The 15539-nt window shown below is 52.0% G+C and overlaps 1 protein-coding gene across 21 annotated transcripts in view; it reads left to right on the top strand.

Moving 5' to 3' along the window:
• Positions 1 to 212: 212 nt before the first annotated feature.
• The window catches only part of CHD4 (chromodomain helicase DNA binding protein 4), a 28210-nt gene continuing 12883 nt past the window's right edge, over positions 213 to 15539 (top strand). For 6 of the 21 annotated variants that reach the window (XM_030267112.4, XM_030267104.4, XM_030267046.4 and 3 more), the window contains exons 1-14: positions 7321 to 7450; positions 7751 to 7825; positions 8663 to 8828; positions 10744 to 10871; positions 11055 to 11246; positions 11603 to 11721; positions 12139 to 12380; positions 12465 to 12592; positions 12723 to 12858; positions 13296 to 13477; positions 13601 to 13840; positions 14574 to 14777; positions 14860 to 15065; positions 15299 to 15430. In XM_030267112.4, the coding sequence (XP_030122972.4) occupies positions 8732 to 8828; positions 10744 to 10871; positions 11055 to 11246; positions 11603 to 11721; positions 12139 to 12380; positions 12465 to 12592; positions 12723 to 12858; positions 13296 to 13477; positions 13601 to 13840; positions 14574 to 14777; positions 14860 to 15065; positions 15299 to 15430 (2006 nt within the window). In that variant the 5' untranslated portion in view covers positions 7321 to 7450; positions 7751 to 7825; positions 8663 to 8731. Of the gene's footprint in view, positions 351 to 1680; positions 1842 to 6788; positions 6991 to 7309; positions 7451 to 7575; positions 7601 to 7750; positions 7826 to 8662; positions 8829 to 10743; positions 10872 to 11054; positions 11247 to 11602; positions 11722 to 12138; positions 12381 to 12464; positions 12593 to 12722; positions 12859 to 13295; positions 13478 to 13600; positions 13841 to 14573; positions 14778 to 14859; positions 15066 to 15298; positions 15431 to 15539 lie in introns of those variants that run through there. The other 15 variants (XM_030267023.4, XM_030267054.4, XM_030267033.4 and 12 more) reach the window with 10 other exon arrangements.

Raw genomic sequence — 15539 nt, 5'->3', positions numbered from 1 at the left:
TGGCACGCAGTGGCCGCAGGCAAGGAGCAGGAGGCCTTTCCAATGGCAGCACAGCACCTGGCAAACTAGGTCAGGGCTCAGTGGTCACAAAGGCCATGCCAGAGCGGCTCGGGGCAGACACACACCCGCCACGTCACGGGCACCATGGCACAGCACTTGCTCCAGCTTTGTGCTTTTCTGCTGACTCGATGGTGACCGGGCCGGCGGGCAGTGCCTGGGCAGGGGGTGGGCACCGAGAGCTGCGTGGGGAAGGCACCGCGGTGAGGGGCCCAGCACGGGCTGGGGGCACCCGGGACAGGGCTCTGGGAAGGTGCGTGGCCAAGGCAGCAGCAGCACAGCGGGGCTGCCAGGTGAGGGGGAAGCCGAAGAGGAGCTGGGGCGAGGCAGCGGGTGGCACACAGCAGAGGGGGGGCCGAGCCAAGCCGAGCCGAGCCGAGCCGAGCAGGGCCGGGCGAAGTCTGGCCACGGGGTCAGGCCTCAGCCGCGGCTGCACGGGATGGCAAGCGCCGACTATTATGGGATGGCGAGCCCTGCTGCGGGGGGGGGAAGGGCGAGCCGCGACTATTATGGGATGGCGAGGCCTCCCGCGACCGGAGGGGGGCAGGTGGGTGGCGGGGTATATTATGGGATGGCGGGCGCTCGTGCCGCCGGGGGGAGTATTATGGGATGGGGAGGATGCCCCACAAGGAGCGGGGGGGGGGGGGAAAGCAGGCGGCTATTATGGGATGGCAGGGCCCGGCGCTGCCGGCGTGGGGCGCGAGTATTGTGGGATGGCACCATTCCCAGCGCGGTGTGACCGAGCGGCTATTATGGGATGGCTGTGCCTCACAGCGGGGCTGCCTCCCCGGGAACTGTGGCGGGATGCAGCAGGAAGGAGGAGGGGGTGCTGCGGGACGCCGAGGGGAGGCTGCAGCCCCAGCCAGGCTTCCTGGCGGTGCCCGCCGGGACCTCCCCGCGGTGCCCCCGTCCGGCCCCGGCCCCCCCTGCCCTCCTCAGTCGGGACCAATAAAGCCGGCAGGGTATTATGGGATGACGCGGGGGTGGTGGGGGGGGGTGGTTGCCATGGAGTGTTTCCCGTGGGTGGCTATTATGGGATGGAGTCGCCTTTGTGAACTATTATGGGATGCGGGGTGGGGCAGCGCGGCGGGAGGATGGGAGCGCGGGGACGGGCGCGGGGCACGAGCCGGGGCGGGACCGTGGCTGCGGCCGCACGTGGGCTCCGCAGGAACCCTCGGCCGGGTCCCCAGCACGGCGAGGCTGCGGCTCCTGCGTGCCCTCACAAGCAAGTTCTGACCCCAGCCTAGCTGAGGGAGGGAAAAAACCCACAGCCGTTCGAACTGAGGCTGCGGAGCGTCTCAGCGTCTCATTTGTACATTAGTCCAAGCCTATCGTTTTTAGGAAGAAACTTGCCGTCTAAGTCCAAGTGTCACAAAGCTCTGACTTCTAACTTCAAGAAATGTGCGCAAGGATGGCACAAAGCAAAACGTGTCCCTGCACGGTCCATCCCAGACTACATGTGATCCTTGCTTTCTGCACCGGGGGCACAGCTCCAAAATACCTGGTCTGGTTCTTGCCCAGATGAGAGAAAACCTCCTCCAGACGTGTGTGCCTGTGGCATCTCTGCAAACCCCTGCTCAATTTGTGACTTAGTAGGTATCACCATAGAGATTTGACTCCCCTCCTCTCCAGCCAACCCGAGTCCATCAGCTCTGCTCAGCAGCAGTGGTGTTCTCGCCCAGCCAAATGGGGAATGCAACCTCCGGGCTAATTAGCAGCGTTCCCTGGAGCACAGTTGTTGCTGGGTGCAGCGCTGGAAACACCTCTCCCAGAACCAGCTGGAGGTAGGAGATGAAGGAGAGTTCTATCCCAGCCTGTTTTTTCAGTATTTCTACTGAATGAGCTCAAGAGATGTGTGTCGGTGTTAGTGATTTTTGCCAGCATGCACCAGCTTTGATACAGGAGGCAAAAATAGGTACGGGAGAACTGCAGTCCAGGCAGCTCAAACCAGTGGGTTGTTGTTGCAGCCCCTTTGAGACCACTGGCTCCTTCCCTGGCTGAATCCAACTATTTGTTTCATGAAGAGAGGAGGGGATCAGGGCATCTCTAAGGCACTTTAGGGAAATAAGACCCTAAAAATGGTAACTAATAAGTATTCTTAACTTTCGTGTGTTGCTTTCAGCTTTTGTTATTCATTATATACATAATTCTATGTTAGACTGGTGTCAAAGTCAAATTTTTTATAATTGCAAAATAGCATTTGTTTTTTACGCCTTACTAAGTGCCTCCATCTTCAGGAAAAAAAAAAAGTGAAAATAAACATGGTAAATTCGAATCTGACTATCTGATGTCTGGCAAAGTTCTGAGTAACTGAAAACAGACTTGTGATGGAAAATATCGAGTAACCTTAGCTATAGGTGTCAGTACCAAGTATGTGATGTTTTTTAAAGCAAACAAACCAGCGAAGCACACAGAGATAGAGATCAGCCGTTCTGATTTCCAGGGGGCTGAGCAACCCCCAATCTTCTCTGTCTCTCCCCCACCACAGTTCTGTGCAGCCAGCACTGCCTGCCGCACCGTGCACATCTGGCTGACACGGTGCGGCACGGCCACGCTGCTCTCCCTGCCCCCTCCTTCTCCTGGCAAAACAGGAGACGAGGCTCATGACGAGTGCCGAGCGAAGTCTGAAATGCTCTTCCCCTAACGGGAAGTAGATGCAGAGTCACGCTGGCGTATGGGCAGCCCTCACCTAGGTGGCTGCTAGAGAGAGACTCGATCCTCCATTGACAGTAGGATGTTCTCAGAAAAGGAGCACATGTTCTTGACCTTATTCTGGTTGTATGCTCCAAAATCCTCTGTGTGCAAGTCTCTATCTGTCTCTTGTTCCAATGGCATTTGTCTACTGAAGGAGCAGCTCCTTGGACATGACAGGAAGGGCTGTCTTCTCTCCACAAGATGAAGAGACTTTCCTGTGTCATTTTCTGACAAAGTAAAAATACTTCCATTGGGCTAAAAAAGTAAGCTCATGCTTTTCTTTGAAAAAGACCTCACTCAAACTAAATAAGGGGGGAAAAATAGAAGGGGGGTGCATGATGAGGAAAACAACAATGAAAATTGGTCATTTAGATTTCCTTAGCTTGCCATGGAGACTTTGTAGAAAGCTGGGAGTGGAGATGTGTATCCTGGGCAGACGAAAAAGCTTTTGTAGTGCTGGGGGAGACTTGCAGAATCCAGAACAGTTACTTTGGCTAGTGTTGGGGATACAGAATTCTCACAAGATAGTTTAAAATGGGGGCAGGGGGATTTGGTTGTTGAAGAGACACTGATTCTGGGACAATAATCACATATTGAATGAAAGTTTGAACTATTTCCTTGCTAATTCCAAAGTAAAAATTACCTATTTCAGAGTTTGATACCCCATCTCCGCTCAAAAAATTATCTAGGGCAAAATTCTCTGCTTTACCAAAGAGAAAATAAAGGGCAAGGCTTCTCAGAAATGCTGGGATCTTCAGGGTTCCTTTGCAGAAGTGGCAAAACCTTAGTTCAGTCATGGCAAGCCTCAGTATGATCTGGAAGGCTTACAGGGCTGCTGAATGGCAGACATGAGAAGTAAGTCCATCCATACAAACAGTCAAAACTAGGTTAAAGGAAGAGGTGAAATGTAGCTGCAGCCTTTGCAGAACAGCATCACATTCACAGGTACATCGGGGGCTGCCGGTTTTACGCAGACACTGAAAGATATTTTTCATGTTACTGGTTGTATGTAACTTGACAGTACAGATATTAAAGACTGGCTGGAGCAACCCTCAGTCTGAGAAATAGCAAAAATGAAGAGAACAGAAGAATGGCTGTGTCCCAGCACACAAATGAAGCAATACAGTGGCAGCATTGCAGTGCCCAGCATCTAAACCCATCAACCCCTCTGAATTGTTATGGAACGCAAGAGGAGCTGACAAAAAAATAGCCTGAGCGACCATAAACCGATCTCTCAGATCACATTGTCTGCAGCACCAGCATGTCAAGCTCGTAGTCTGTTATCTGTGTCCCACATACGAACGGTCCATGCTAGGCTGGAGAGTTTCCCCCTTTCCAAAATGCTCTGGGGGTTCCTTCCTCCCTTTCGTCCCACACTGGGCAGTACTGAAACACACACGACTGAGTTTTCCAGCCTACAACCCTGAGTTCCAGAGTGAAACAATGTCAAAAGCTTTGTTCTTCTTGTTACCTTGGGGAAAGATGTTTAAAAGTGAACATAAATGAAAAGTGAAAGTGAGAAAGGGCTGTGGGCCTGATAAAAGCCTGGACAGGGGCAGATGCCTACAAGGTGGAGGAAGATGGGGCAGGACTCTTCTGTGTCTTGTGCAGGGACCTGAACCCTGACTGACTTAGACCACACAAAATGACAGACGTTATTTAGAGGTCACCCCAGCTTGTTGCTGGGAGTACAGAGTACAGAGTCCACTTTACCCAGTTGTTCTTGGAAGCAGAGCTGGGCAGGGGTGTGTGGAAGGTCCTCTGGCCAGTTTTGGTTTCTCAACATGGGTGCAACACCAAAGCAAGGTGTTGCAGGTGTTTTCCCCATGGGAAGTATGCTGGGGGGTTGTTTTGGGGTGTTGACACCCATCAGCACAGGTAGGGTAGATTGAATTACACAGATCTTACTGTAATTGTTTCCAAGCCAAGTGCTATAAACTCAAAAGATTCAATTAAACTGGGTAAGTAATTGAACCACAGTAAGGTATGGCAACTTCCAAGTTTAAAGGAGCCAAATAACGGGAAATCTATCTCATGGAAATCTATCCTTTCCTCATCAAAGGAAAATATTTATAAATATATATATTTTTAATCCATTTAATTTACTTGGCCTTCACAAACAGTAGAAACATCTTGATCATAATCATGTATATCCCATATGGAGTTTTTGTTTTGAGGGAAAATGAAGATTTCTGCTGACTAAGAAACTTCAAGTTAAAAAGGAAAAAAAGGAGTTGGAGCTGAGGTGGGGAACCTTGGGCACACTCAGGATAAAAATGTATTCATTTGTCATGCAGAGAAAGATTTCAGGGAGGTGTTGGCTCATTGGGAAGGAGCCTTTGGAGGCACTGGGGCACACATTGCCTAAAACCAGTAGCAAGCAGCCTTCTTCAGAACATAACCATGCTGGCAGGAGCGTTGGGAATCACCTGCAGAGAGCCCCAGCACCTAACTCCCTTTGCAGGATCTTTATGTGCATCACACCTCTCCCCTTGTGGCCAAGCCACTGGGGAAAGAGGCAAATATGGAGTTGGTGGGCACTGGTCGGCGCTGGACTGCTCAGCTTGGGAATTTGTCTGTCTGCCTGGCTCCTGTCAAGAGGGGATTGTGTCAGCACACACAAGAGGGAATGAGAAGTCCTTGCAGAGATCCATGTGAGTTTGGTGGTGGTGTCATCCACCACACGTTTCTGTAGTGCTGGATGGTCTGCTTGATCCATGCGAAGGATGGATAGCATCTGTGGAAGAGCAGTGTGCTCTTTCCTACCACTTTTCCTCCATGGAGCTGAGATAAATGAGAGCATCATTGTTATGTGGGCAAAGGTATGTACAGGAACAGTACAGGGTGCGTGCTGCTGACGGCTGGAGAGGTAGGTGGGATTTTTGTATGTGCAGGAACACGGATCACACAACAGCCTGTTGGGATGTATTGATCTAGTCTTTGCTGGCAAGGCAGGAACAAGGTCACAAGAGGCGCAACTCCTGCTGTGGAGTGGCTGCACTCGTATTGTGCCTTGTGGAACTCTGCGGGAGCACTCAGTGGAGATGGGCACACGGATGTGGTGGTGGAGCCTGGTGGTATCTCAGCAGAGTTGTCAGTGTGAGGCGGCGGTCGGAGCCTGCACGCGCAGGTAAGGGAGAGCTTGCCAATAGCCAGAGCCACTTCGGCACACGGCCGAGGTGATGGGACGGCGTTATGGAACACCTGTGTGCGTGGATGTATTTTCAGTGAGCTTTAGCAGACAAAGCCCGGCTTGTGTTGCAGGATCTGTAAGCGACTTGTTGCAGTCTGTAAACGGCCAATCCTCCACTTGTGTTGCGGCGTGTTTCGCTGTGGTGGGACAAAACGTGCACATGCACCACCAGTCGTGGGACAGCGGAGGCAACGAGCACAGTTGTTGACACTCACACATTTTACTGGGAGAGATGGACAGGACTGCACCTCTTTATTGAGATTAATAGTGCTATGAAAATGCTCAACGGAGGATAAGGCGGCATTATGGGATGTGATTTTGTTTGATGGGAAATTAATGATACAGTTGCATGTGTATAATTGCAGTATGCTTACACCGAGGGACCGTTCCCGTCTGTATAAATCTATGAGTTTCCTGGTGGAGGCTGCAGCAGGGTGACAGGGAGGAATGCAGTACATGGACATGCCGTGTATCACAGAATCACAGGATCGGTTAGGTTGGAAAAGACCTCTGAGATCATCAAGTCCAACCTTTGACCAGACACCACCATGGCGCTAAGTGCCACATCCAGCCTTTTCTTAAACAGCTCTGGGGATGGTGACTCCACCATTTCCCTGGCATTCCATTCCAATGCCTGATCACCCTTTCCATGAAGAAATTCCTCCTGATGGCCAACCTAAGCCTCCCCTGGCACTGCTTGAGACTACGTGCTCTCGTCCTGTCTCTAGTTGCCTGGGAGAATGCGTATCTCTGGGGTAGGGAGTTCTGCAGGTACCAGCAGCCAGGAAGCCTCGAGGTGCAGGGGAGGCACCGAAGTCACTGCGGGCTCCCCGCACACAGGCTGGCGGTGGCAGTTACCGCGGGGCACGGATAGCCTTGGAGGGGTCCTACGGCCCCGCGGGCGGAGCGTGCAGGCTGGGGCACGGCAGGACGGGGCAGGGAAGCGAGCGGGGCGCTCAGCCCCGAGGTCGGGGGCGGTCGGCGGTGGGAGGGCGGTGCCCAGAGCCTGTGCCCGGGGCCGGTGCCAGCGCGCAGGAGGGCGGGAGGTGCGCGGAGGCCGCGCGGTGCCAGGGGTCGGCCCCGTGCCCCGTGCCGGAGCGGGGGCTGGGCCGGCGCGGGCCCCGCGGTCCCGGCAGGGCGGGCGGGGGGCGGCGGCGGAGCCCCGCGGGTGCGGGTGCGGGGCGGGCGGCCGCGAGTATTATGGGATGCCGGGCTGGACGGTGGCTCCCGGCGACTATTATGGGATGCCTGCCTGGGCGCGAGGCGGGGACGGTGGGGGGGGGGGGGGGAGGTGTGACTATTATGGGATGTGCGCGCTCGGGGTGTGACTATTATGGGATGTTCGGGGAGGGGGGGGGGTCCCCACAGCGCGCGCTCCCCGCCGGAGGGGGACGCGCCTATTATGGGATGGCAGCCCCGGGAGCGCGGGGTCCCGCGTGGGGCGGGGGGCAGCATTAGGGGCTGCTCCTAGTGGGGGGCAGTATTATGGGATGCCGGAGCGAAGGGGTGCGAGCGCGCGGGAGTATTATGGGATGTTTCTCGGGGTGAAGGTGCGGGCGGGGGGAGCGGCAGTATTATGGGATGTTACCGGCGGGAGGGGTGGCGATTATTATGGGATGCCGGGCCGGGCAGTGAGTGGGAAGTTCTGAGGGGAGGGTGAGTATTATGGGATGTCGGGGGGGGGGGGAAAGGGGGTGTGTGTTTGCCGGGGAGACGGGGGCGGGGCTTGTTGCCGGGGTCCTGGGGCATATTATGGGATGTAGGCGGGAGGGGGCGGGGCCTAGCCGGGTTTTTTTCCCCTTTAAGAGGCGGTGCCGCGGCCGGAGCCATTTTCCCTTCAGCGGCGGCAGCGGCGAGAGAGGAGCCAGGGTCCGGAGCCGGGTGAGGAGCCGGGAGGGAACGAGGGCGGGCGAGGCCATCTGCCGCCTCCTGGGGCGTCCGGGCCGGCAGACGCGTCTCGCCGCCGGCCGCCCCGCCGGCTCCGGCCGCGGCTTCTCCGGGGACGCGCCGTCCCCCTGCCCGGGCGGCCGCAGGACGGCTCCGGCCCCTCCTCCCGCCCCGCCACCGCCTCGCCCGTGCCCGCAGCCCCGGCCTGCGCCGGCCCCGGGGCACGGCGGCCCCTCGCCGCACGCCCGCCGGACTTCCCCGGCCCCGCCCCGCACCCCCGCCCGGGAGACGGTGCCCCCCGCCCCCGCCCTGCGCCGCGCGGCCCCGCTCCGGGCGGGGGCGGCGGAGCGGGGCGCCGAGCCCGCCCGGCCTTTTGTGTGCGGCCGGGCAGGGGCTGGGCCAGCGCTGCGGTGCCAGCCCGGGGCGGGCTGGGGCTGCGGGCCAGGGCACCGCGCTGACAGCCGCCTCGCTGGCCCCGGGGCTCCCTTGCGAGCCCGGCTGCCTTGCCTGCCCCTCTGCCTTCTCCTGGCCCAAGGCAGAAATAACCGAGGGCACCCGGCTGCAGAGGACGGGAGAGTTTTCCTTTAGGACAGCTATTTTGGCTTCCTCGCCAGCGATGAGTTGCTGACTCAGTTTAATATCTAGTGTCTCCAAAGCCTGCTTTATCACAACTCTAAACTGATACTTGCTGCCAGTGAGTCTATTATCCATAGGGTCCAAAGCCAGTAAAGTTGCTGTCTAAGCTTTCTCACAGATCCTCTTAGTTGCACTATTGCTTGGGAGAACGGAGTTCAGGTTTGCTGTAACTTTCTCTTTTTCTTTTCAATGAAGTACTGGCCAGGCTGGCAAGAAGACGACAGAAAACCTGTGTAAGCCCAGGCCTCCCGCGGTGTGGAGGACATGGCTTCGGGCATTGGATCTCCATCACCGTGCTCAGGGGGCAGTGATGATGATGAGATGGAGATCCTGTTGAACAACGCTATCCCCCAGCATCCAGGTATGGGGGGCCTGCAGGGCATGCATGTGGAGTGGAGATAATATTGGTCTCAAGCTGAATATGTGAAGTGTGTGATGTGTTGGGGAATGCAATTTTTAATTTTTTTTTTTTTTTGTTGCAAGTCACACGTATGTTTTTGATTTCCGAGTCCCAGGGTTACTTTGAAGTGAGAGGCTCGAGGCTTTGTGTCAGGTGGAGCTGACTTTGTTCCAAGCCATTGCAGGTTGTCAGGGCCTGTGCTTGGAGGAGGTGTAGAGGGTGGAGGCAGAGTGTCCAATTCTGACCGGGGTACCAAAATGCTTTCAGTTTTCATGAATGGGGAGGGGGTAGAGGAGGTAGTATGTGAAAGGGCAGGTTGCCTGGCTTGCTTTCATCTGGGAACTAAGACCGGCTGACGTCCAGAGAAAACTGCCCTGGGCTGTTGCGTGACCCACTTTCCTTCATCACCACACCCAATTATTGAGGATTCTTACTCCGTGCTGCTTGCTCACCTTTGCTTTTTTTTAGTCCTTGTATCTTGCTTTTTCCCTTGTATTTGCATCCTCATCATCGACATGCGGCTTGAGTTAGAGCCCTGGAATTTCTTCTGGTTTGCGGTTTTTTCTTGTTGCTGCTGTTGATGACCTGCTCTGTGGACATGCATCTGGATTCTTCACTTCCTTGTGAAAAAGGAGTGATGTATATAGTCAATTGTAGGACAAGTGTGGGATTTCCTACTAACTCATGCTGGAGTGTTGTGTCATATATGAGAAATGTAACTGGAGGAGGGAAGATGGTGCTGTGGAGTTTTGAATTTTTATTCGTTTGGCTTTTTTTTTCTTAAGCCTTGTCTCTGGAGTTTTCTGGCACCTCTGAGATCTTGGGCAGTATGGGACTATCAGTAATGAAAATCTATTTGCAAAAAAACTGGTAAAATCACTGCAAAATTGAGAGGTTGAGGGAGACCTTGGAAGGGGTGGGTCATTAGAGGCTCTAAAACAGAAGTTGGGGGAGAAGGTGCGTGATCCTTGAAGGACCTGGTGTTGCAGTACCACGGGAGCAAAGATAGATCCATTGGTTGGGAATATGGCAGGGGCCAGGCATGGGACTCCAGGTTCTGAGACCTCTATCTGTGCTGTTTCAACCCTATCTGCAGTAGCTGCTCTGACTTGTAGCTTCCTCCATCCTGCCCAGCTCGGGTGGTCAGGAGGCCATTTTCCCTTGGAGGGAGAAGGAGTGACTCTGGCTGTGTGCAGTGGGCGGGGCGGCAGGGGAGGGCGGGTGGCTGCGCTGCTCCCGCAGCCTGCCACAAAGAGAAGGAAGGGCTGTCTGGCTGCCTCTGCCCCCTCGGGCCAAGGGCAGCCAGGAACAGGGGCACACAGATGGAAGTGTGCGCTGGTGCTGGGGAACTGGCGTGTATTCTGGCCAGGCAGTCAGCTTGCTAGCTGCTGGGGCTGGGGGAAGGTTCTGTCTAATCTGGATCAGAATAGAGTTGCTGAGTAACAACTTCCCTATGGAGGAGGAAAAGTAGTGGCTTACTGGCCTGTATTTTGCATGCAGCTGTAGGATGTTCTGTACTGCTGAAGAGGCTAGAGGTTTTTTTTTCCTGGAGATCCAAAGACTGAAACAGTAGCCTACTTAGGTTCTCGCTATTTTGCCCCTTTTCGGTGTGGCCGTCTGTTTTATGCTCTTTCCTCTTCTTCTCGGGTTACAGCAAACTTCTCGGAGAAGCAAGGTTGTGGAAATAGGTGGTGGAGGGGAGAGTAACCATATTGGGGTATCTTAAGATACAGTTTTTGAGTATCTGTTGTGAACAGTAAGAGTTGTAACCACCTCTGTAAGTATGTAGCAAGACAAGTTGATCTCTGTGAAGGGGGGGCTATACTGTACTGTGCAGAAGGGGGTTGAATGAGACATGTCACCCTTTCACATCCAGAACCTGAAGAAGAGCCAGAAGAAGAGCTTCTATCAGAGGCTGACACCCCCAAAATCAAGAAGAAGAAGAAGCCCAAGAAACTGAAGGAACCCAAAGTGCCCAAGCTCAGCAAGCGTCAGAAGAAGGAGGTAAGAAAAAGGATGCCTAAGGTCACACTCTAAAATATGGATATATAGGGTGAGGGTGCTTAGTGTTGTTGTTGGCTGATAGCAGCAATCTTTTGAATGAATCCTGTAGAGCTTGGGGAGAGAACAATGTTTAGTGTTTATCCAGGGTATTTTCTCATGCCTGATCTCTCCCTCCCTCTCCAGCTGGGGGACAGCTCTGGTGAGGGGAATGAGTTTGTGGAGGAAGAAGAAGAGGTTCTGCGCTCTGACAGTGAGGGCAGTGATTATACCCCTGGGAAGAAGAAAAAGAAGAAATTAGGACCCAAGAAGGAAAAGAAAAACAAAGCCAAGCGCAAGGAGGAAGAGGAAGAGGAGGAAGAAGATGACGACTCAAAGGTAACAAGCTACCCTACTGACTGCTTGCTTCTCATTCCCATGTTGTATCTGATTTGGGGGATCATTGTGCTCTCCCTTAGCGATTGCACAGGGAGCTGGGACTGTGTAGTCTGTTCTTCCACTAGACCCTCTTCATCTTTTTCCCAACTTGCATTCTTCCTTCTCTACTGCTTTAAACACACGTGGAATTTATATTGAATCCAAATGCTTTTTCCATTTCCACTGATCTGCTATTGCAACTGTGTCCTATGGTAGCGATAAGTGGATGTGAGGGAAGAAAATTCCCTGGGTCGTCTGTGGAATGTGGAAGATGTGTGGAAGCTCTGCTCAGAGTTGCCATGATTCTCTTTTCATAGGAGCCAAAGTCATCTGCTCAGCTCCTGGAAGATTGGGGCATGGAGGACATTGATCACATCTTCACAGAAGAGGATTACCGCACACTCACCAACTACAAAGCTTTCAGCCAGTTTGTCAGGTGAGCTGCAAACCTACACTTGAAATTACTTGGGAACCAAAAAAAAAAAAGAGATGGGACAAAAACTAGATTCCTTGATTTTGGAGCCTTAGGCACAATAGTAAACACACTATTTACTTGCAGCAGTAAAATAATTGACTGCTAGCTTTTTTGCTTTCAGTCACAGATGATGCAAGTTCTCCCAGTCCCCTTTCTTCCCTACTATGCTAAATTCAATTTCTTTTTTCCAAGCCTCCAAACACTTCCATATTTCATATAGTTAAGGTTGGGAGTGGGGAGATTCATTGGCTGTTGAGATCAGAGATTAGAAAATAATGTAGTTTGAGATAAAGGTGCTGATGGGGTGGCAGTGGGGAGGAGTAATCTGGATTTCAGGGTGGTTCAGTAACCTTTCCTTCATTACTTAACTGTACACAGGCCACTTATCGCAGCCAAGAACCCTAAAATAGCAGTGTCGAAGATGATGATGGTACTGGGAGCCAAATGGAGGGAGTTCAGCACAAACAATCCCTTCAAGGGAAGTTCAGGTGCATCTGTGGCAGCTGCTGCAGCTGCAGCTGTTGCAGTAGTTGAGAGTATGGTGACAAACGTGGATGCTGTCCTGCCACAGCCCCCTGTAGATGTGCCGCTCAGGAAAGCCAAGACAAAGGAGGGCAAAGGTGAGATGAAGAGTCTGGCAGAAGAACAAAACGTGAGTAGTGCCAAGGCCATGGCCCTTCTGACTCTGCCTCCTGTGTTCCCAGGGCCCAATGCCCGGCGGAAGCCAAAGGCCAGTCCTCGTATTCCTGATATCAAGAAACCTAAAACAAAGAAGGTGGCACCACTGAAAATCAAACTGGGAGGATTTGGTTCCAAGCGTAAAAGATCATCAGTAAGTGATGCTCTTTTCTTGACCTTGTGAGGAGGAGGTCATGATGTGATAGTAATCCTGGGGGTATGTCTGATTGCTGCCCACCAGCATGTGTGTCTGAGTAACAAAGCTTTTTTCTTACGTGCCTCAGAGTGAAGATGATGATCTGGACGTAGAGTCAGACTTTGATGATGCCAGCATCAACAGCTACTCTGTTTCAGATGGATCTACAAGCCGTAGTAGCCGCAGTCGCAAAAAACTCAAGGCTGGGAAGAAGAAAAAGAAAGGTAAAAATACTTGCCAACTGTTGGAGACAAGCACAGCTAAATGTGTAGAAAGATAAGAGGAATGTCTGTGTGGAGTTTTGATGCTTAACAGTGTACTCGAGGGAGAATTGATTGTGAAGGAAGAACCTGCTATTTTGAATAAGGAAAAGGTTTTCAGAAGTTCTGTCAGGAGTTCTTTGTTAGGGAAACAGATGCAGTGCTGGATTTTCCTGGCCTTAAGTGTACCTTTTATTTCATGGGTGGAAGGGGGCACAAAGGGACTCGTTTTGCTCCTGTTTCCAGGTCTTTCTTCTTGCCCTGTTTACTTACATGGAATAAGAGTTTTGTATTCTGGATCTCTAGATGACTCTGTAGGCTTTTGAGAGAATACCTTCTCTGGCTGTAGGAAGCCTCTACCTGTGGCTTGTACTGTGGTAACTCCTCATCACCCTCTGCAGGTGAGGAGGACTCCACAGTGGCTGTGGATGGCTATGAGACTGATCACCAGGACTACTGTGAGGTGTGCCAGCAGGGAGGAGAAATTATATTATGTGATACCTGCCCTCGTGCCTACCACATGGTTTGCCTGGACCCAGACATGGAGAAAGCTCCAGAGGGCAAATGGAGCTGCCCACACTGTGTGAGTATTGGATTCCTCAAATGGTGCAAGAGATCATGTCTGAGGGGGGATGTCAAGTGACTTGGGGTTGTTTCTGTGGTAATGAAATAATCACTTTGTTTTTCTGATTTCCCTCTCCCATAGGAAAAAGAAGGCATTCAGTGGGAAGCAAAGGAGGATAACTCTGAAGGTGAGGAAATCCTGGAGGATGTAGTGGGGGATGCTGAGGAAGAGGATGACCACCATATGGAGTTCTGTAGAGTCTGCAAGGATGGAGGAGAGCTGCTGTGCTGTGATGCCTGTCCTTCATCCTATCACATCCACTGTCTGAATCCCCCACTGCCTGAGATTCCCAATGGAGAGTGGCTGTGTCCTCGCTGCACTGTGAGTTTCTGCTAGTACCGTTCTCCTATTGCTATAGGAGGTGATTGATCTAATCCCTTTGGATCTTCATATTTCCATGGAAATACATGATCCTTTGAAGACTGTCTCCTCGTACACTTTTATCATAAAGCTTAAAGGCCTGACTTTTTGTAGCTGTATTGCACCTTGATTAATTGCCTTCTCCAGACAGTGGGAAGAACCAGGCTGTAGCCTTTGGTTCTCATGAGATTTGTCCATGTGCAGGGTAGTTGGGCAATTTTTAGTCCAGCATGCCAGGGGTCATTTGTTTGGGCTCCCATATGTTTGTAGAATCAGGAGAAATAGGGCAAACAAATACAGTGCTTCAAATAATTTTAACTGATGCTGAGACAACTGAGTACTGGTTTTGCACTGTTGTAAGCTCTGTAATGCTAAGACCTTTCTTAGTAGATGGTTAGGAGAAATACCACACTTTCTGGAAGAGTTCTTGAAACGGCTAGTATAAATGTTGTTGATTACTTTCATAAGGTGACAAGCAAAAAAAATGTGCTTATGTTGGGCCCTTAGTCCTACATCAAAGTATTGTTTGCTCAGACTTTTAATGAAATTGTAGTTGGGGAGACTACTGGGCTTGTCAAGCCTAGCAAATTCTATCTGTGTAGTGAAACCATAAAACTTGACTGTTTCTGCTCCTCAGTGCTTTCATATTGGAGTACATACATTGTGATGCATCAAGCTCTGTTTAACTTTCTAGTGCCCAGCTTTGAAAGGAAAGGTGCAGAAGATCTTGATCTGGAAATGGGGTCAGCCCCCGGTTGGCCCTGCACCTCCACGTCCACCTGATGCAGATCCTAATGCTCCACCGCCTAAGCCTCTGGAGGGTCGGCCTGAAAGGCAGTTCTTTGTCAAATGGCAGGGCATGTCCTACTGGCACTGCTCCTGGGTGTCGGAGTTGCAGGTGAGTGGAGGAACCTAACTATGGCATAAGGGTAGACAGTTGAGGCTAAAACACCTACTGACTGCTTGTGTCCTGACTGCAGCTGGAGTTGCACTGCCAGGTCATGTTTCGTAACTACCAGCGCAAAAATGATATGGATGAGCCACCCTCAGGAGACTTTGGAGGGGAGGAAGAGAAAAGCCGGAAGAGAAAAAACAAGGACCCCAAATACGCTGAGATGGAAGAGCGTTTCTATCGATATGGGATCAAGCCAGAGTGGATGATGATCCACAGGATCCTTAATCATAGGTAGGGGGTGTAACAAAGAGGATTTTCAACAAAGACCTTAAGCAGGACTAAGGGAGAAGGGGATGAGCTAAACTGCAGTATGACTGGGAGAAACAGTGAGAGTTCTTTGTTGGTATGACAGACATTGTTGTTCTGTTTCTGCTGCTTCACTAAGAGTTCTTCCCTTCCATTTGAGTGGATTGGGGGAATACTGCCATCTCACTGTGGTTGAGACTTATTGGTTTCTTCTGCAGTGTGGATAAGAAGGGGAATGTCCACTATTTGATTAAATGGAGAGACCTACCCTATGACCAGGCATCCTGGGAAAGTGAAGATGTGGACATTCAAGATTATGATCTCTACAAGCAAGCCTACTGGAATCACAGGTAGGAGAAGTATCTAGAGATTGTTTACCTTTCCCTTCCCTCAAGAGAAAGTACTTCAGTATGTCAGGCTCTAGCACTGGCTGGATTAATAGATGGAAATGGACAAGAA

The sequence above is a fragment of the Taeniopygia guttata genome, chromosome 1 (genome assembly GCF_048771995.1).
Source record: "Taeniopygia guttata chromosome 1, bTaeGut7.mat, whole genome shotgun sequence".
Lineage (NCBI taxonomy): Eukaryota > Metazoa > Chordata > Aves > Passeriformes > Estrildidae > Taeniopygia > Taeniopygia guttata.
This window is presented reverse-complemented; position numbering and strand designations above follow the sequence as displayed.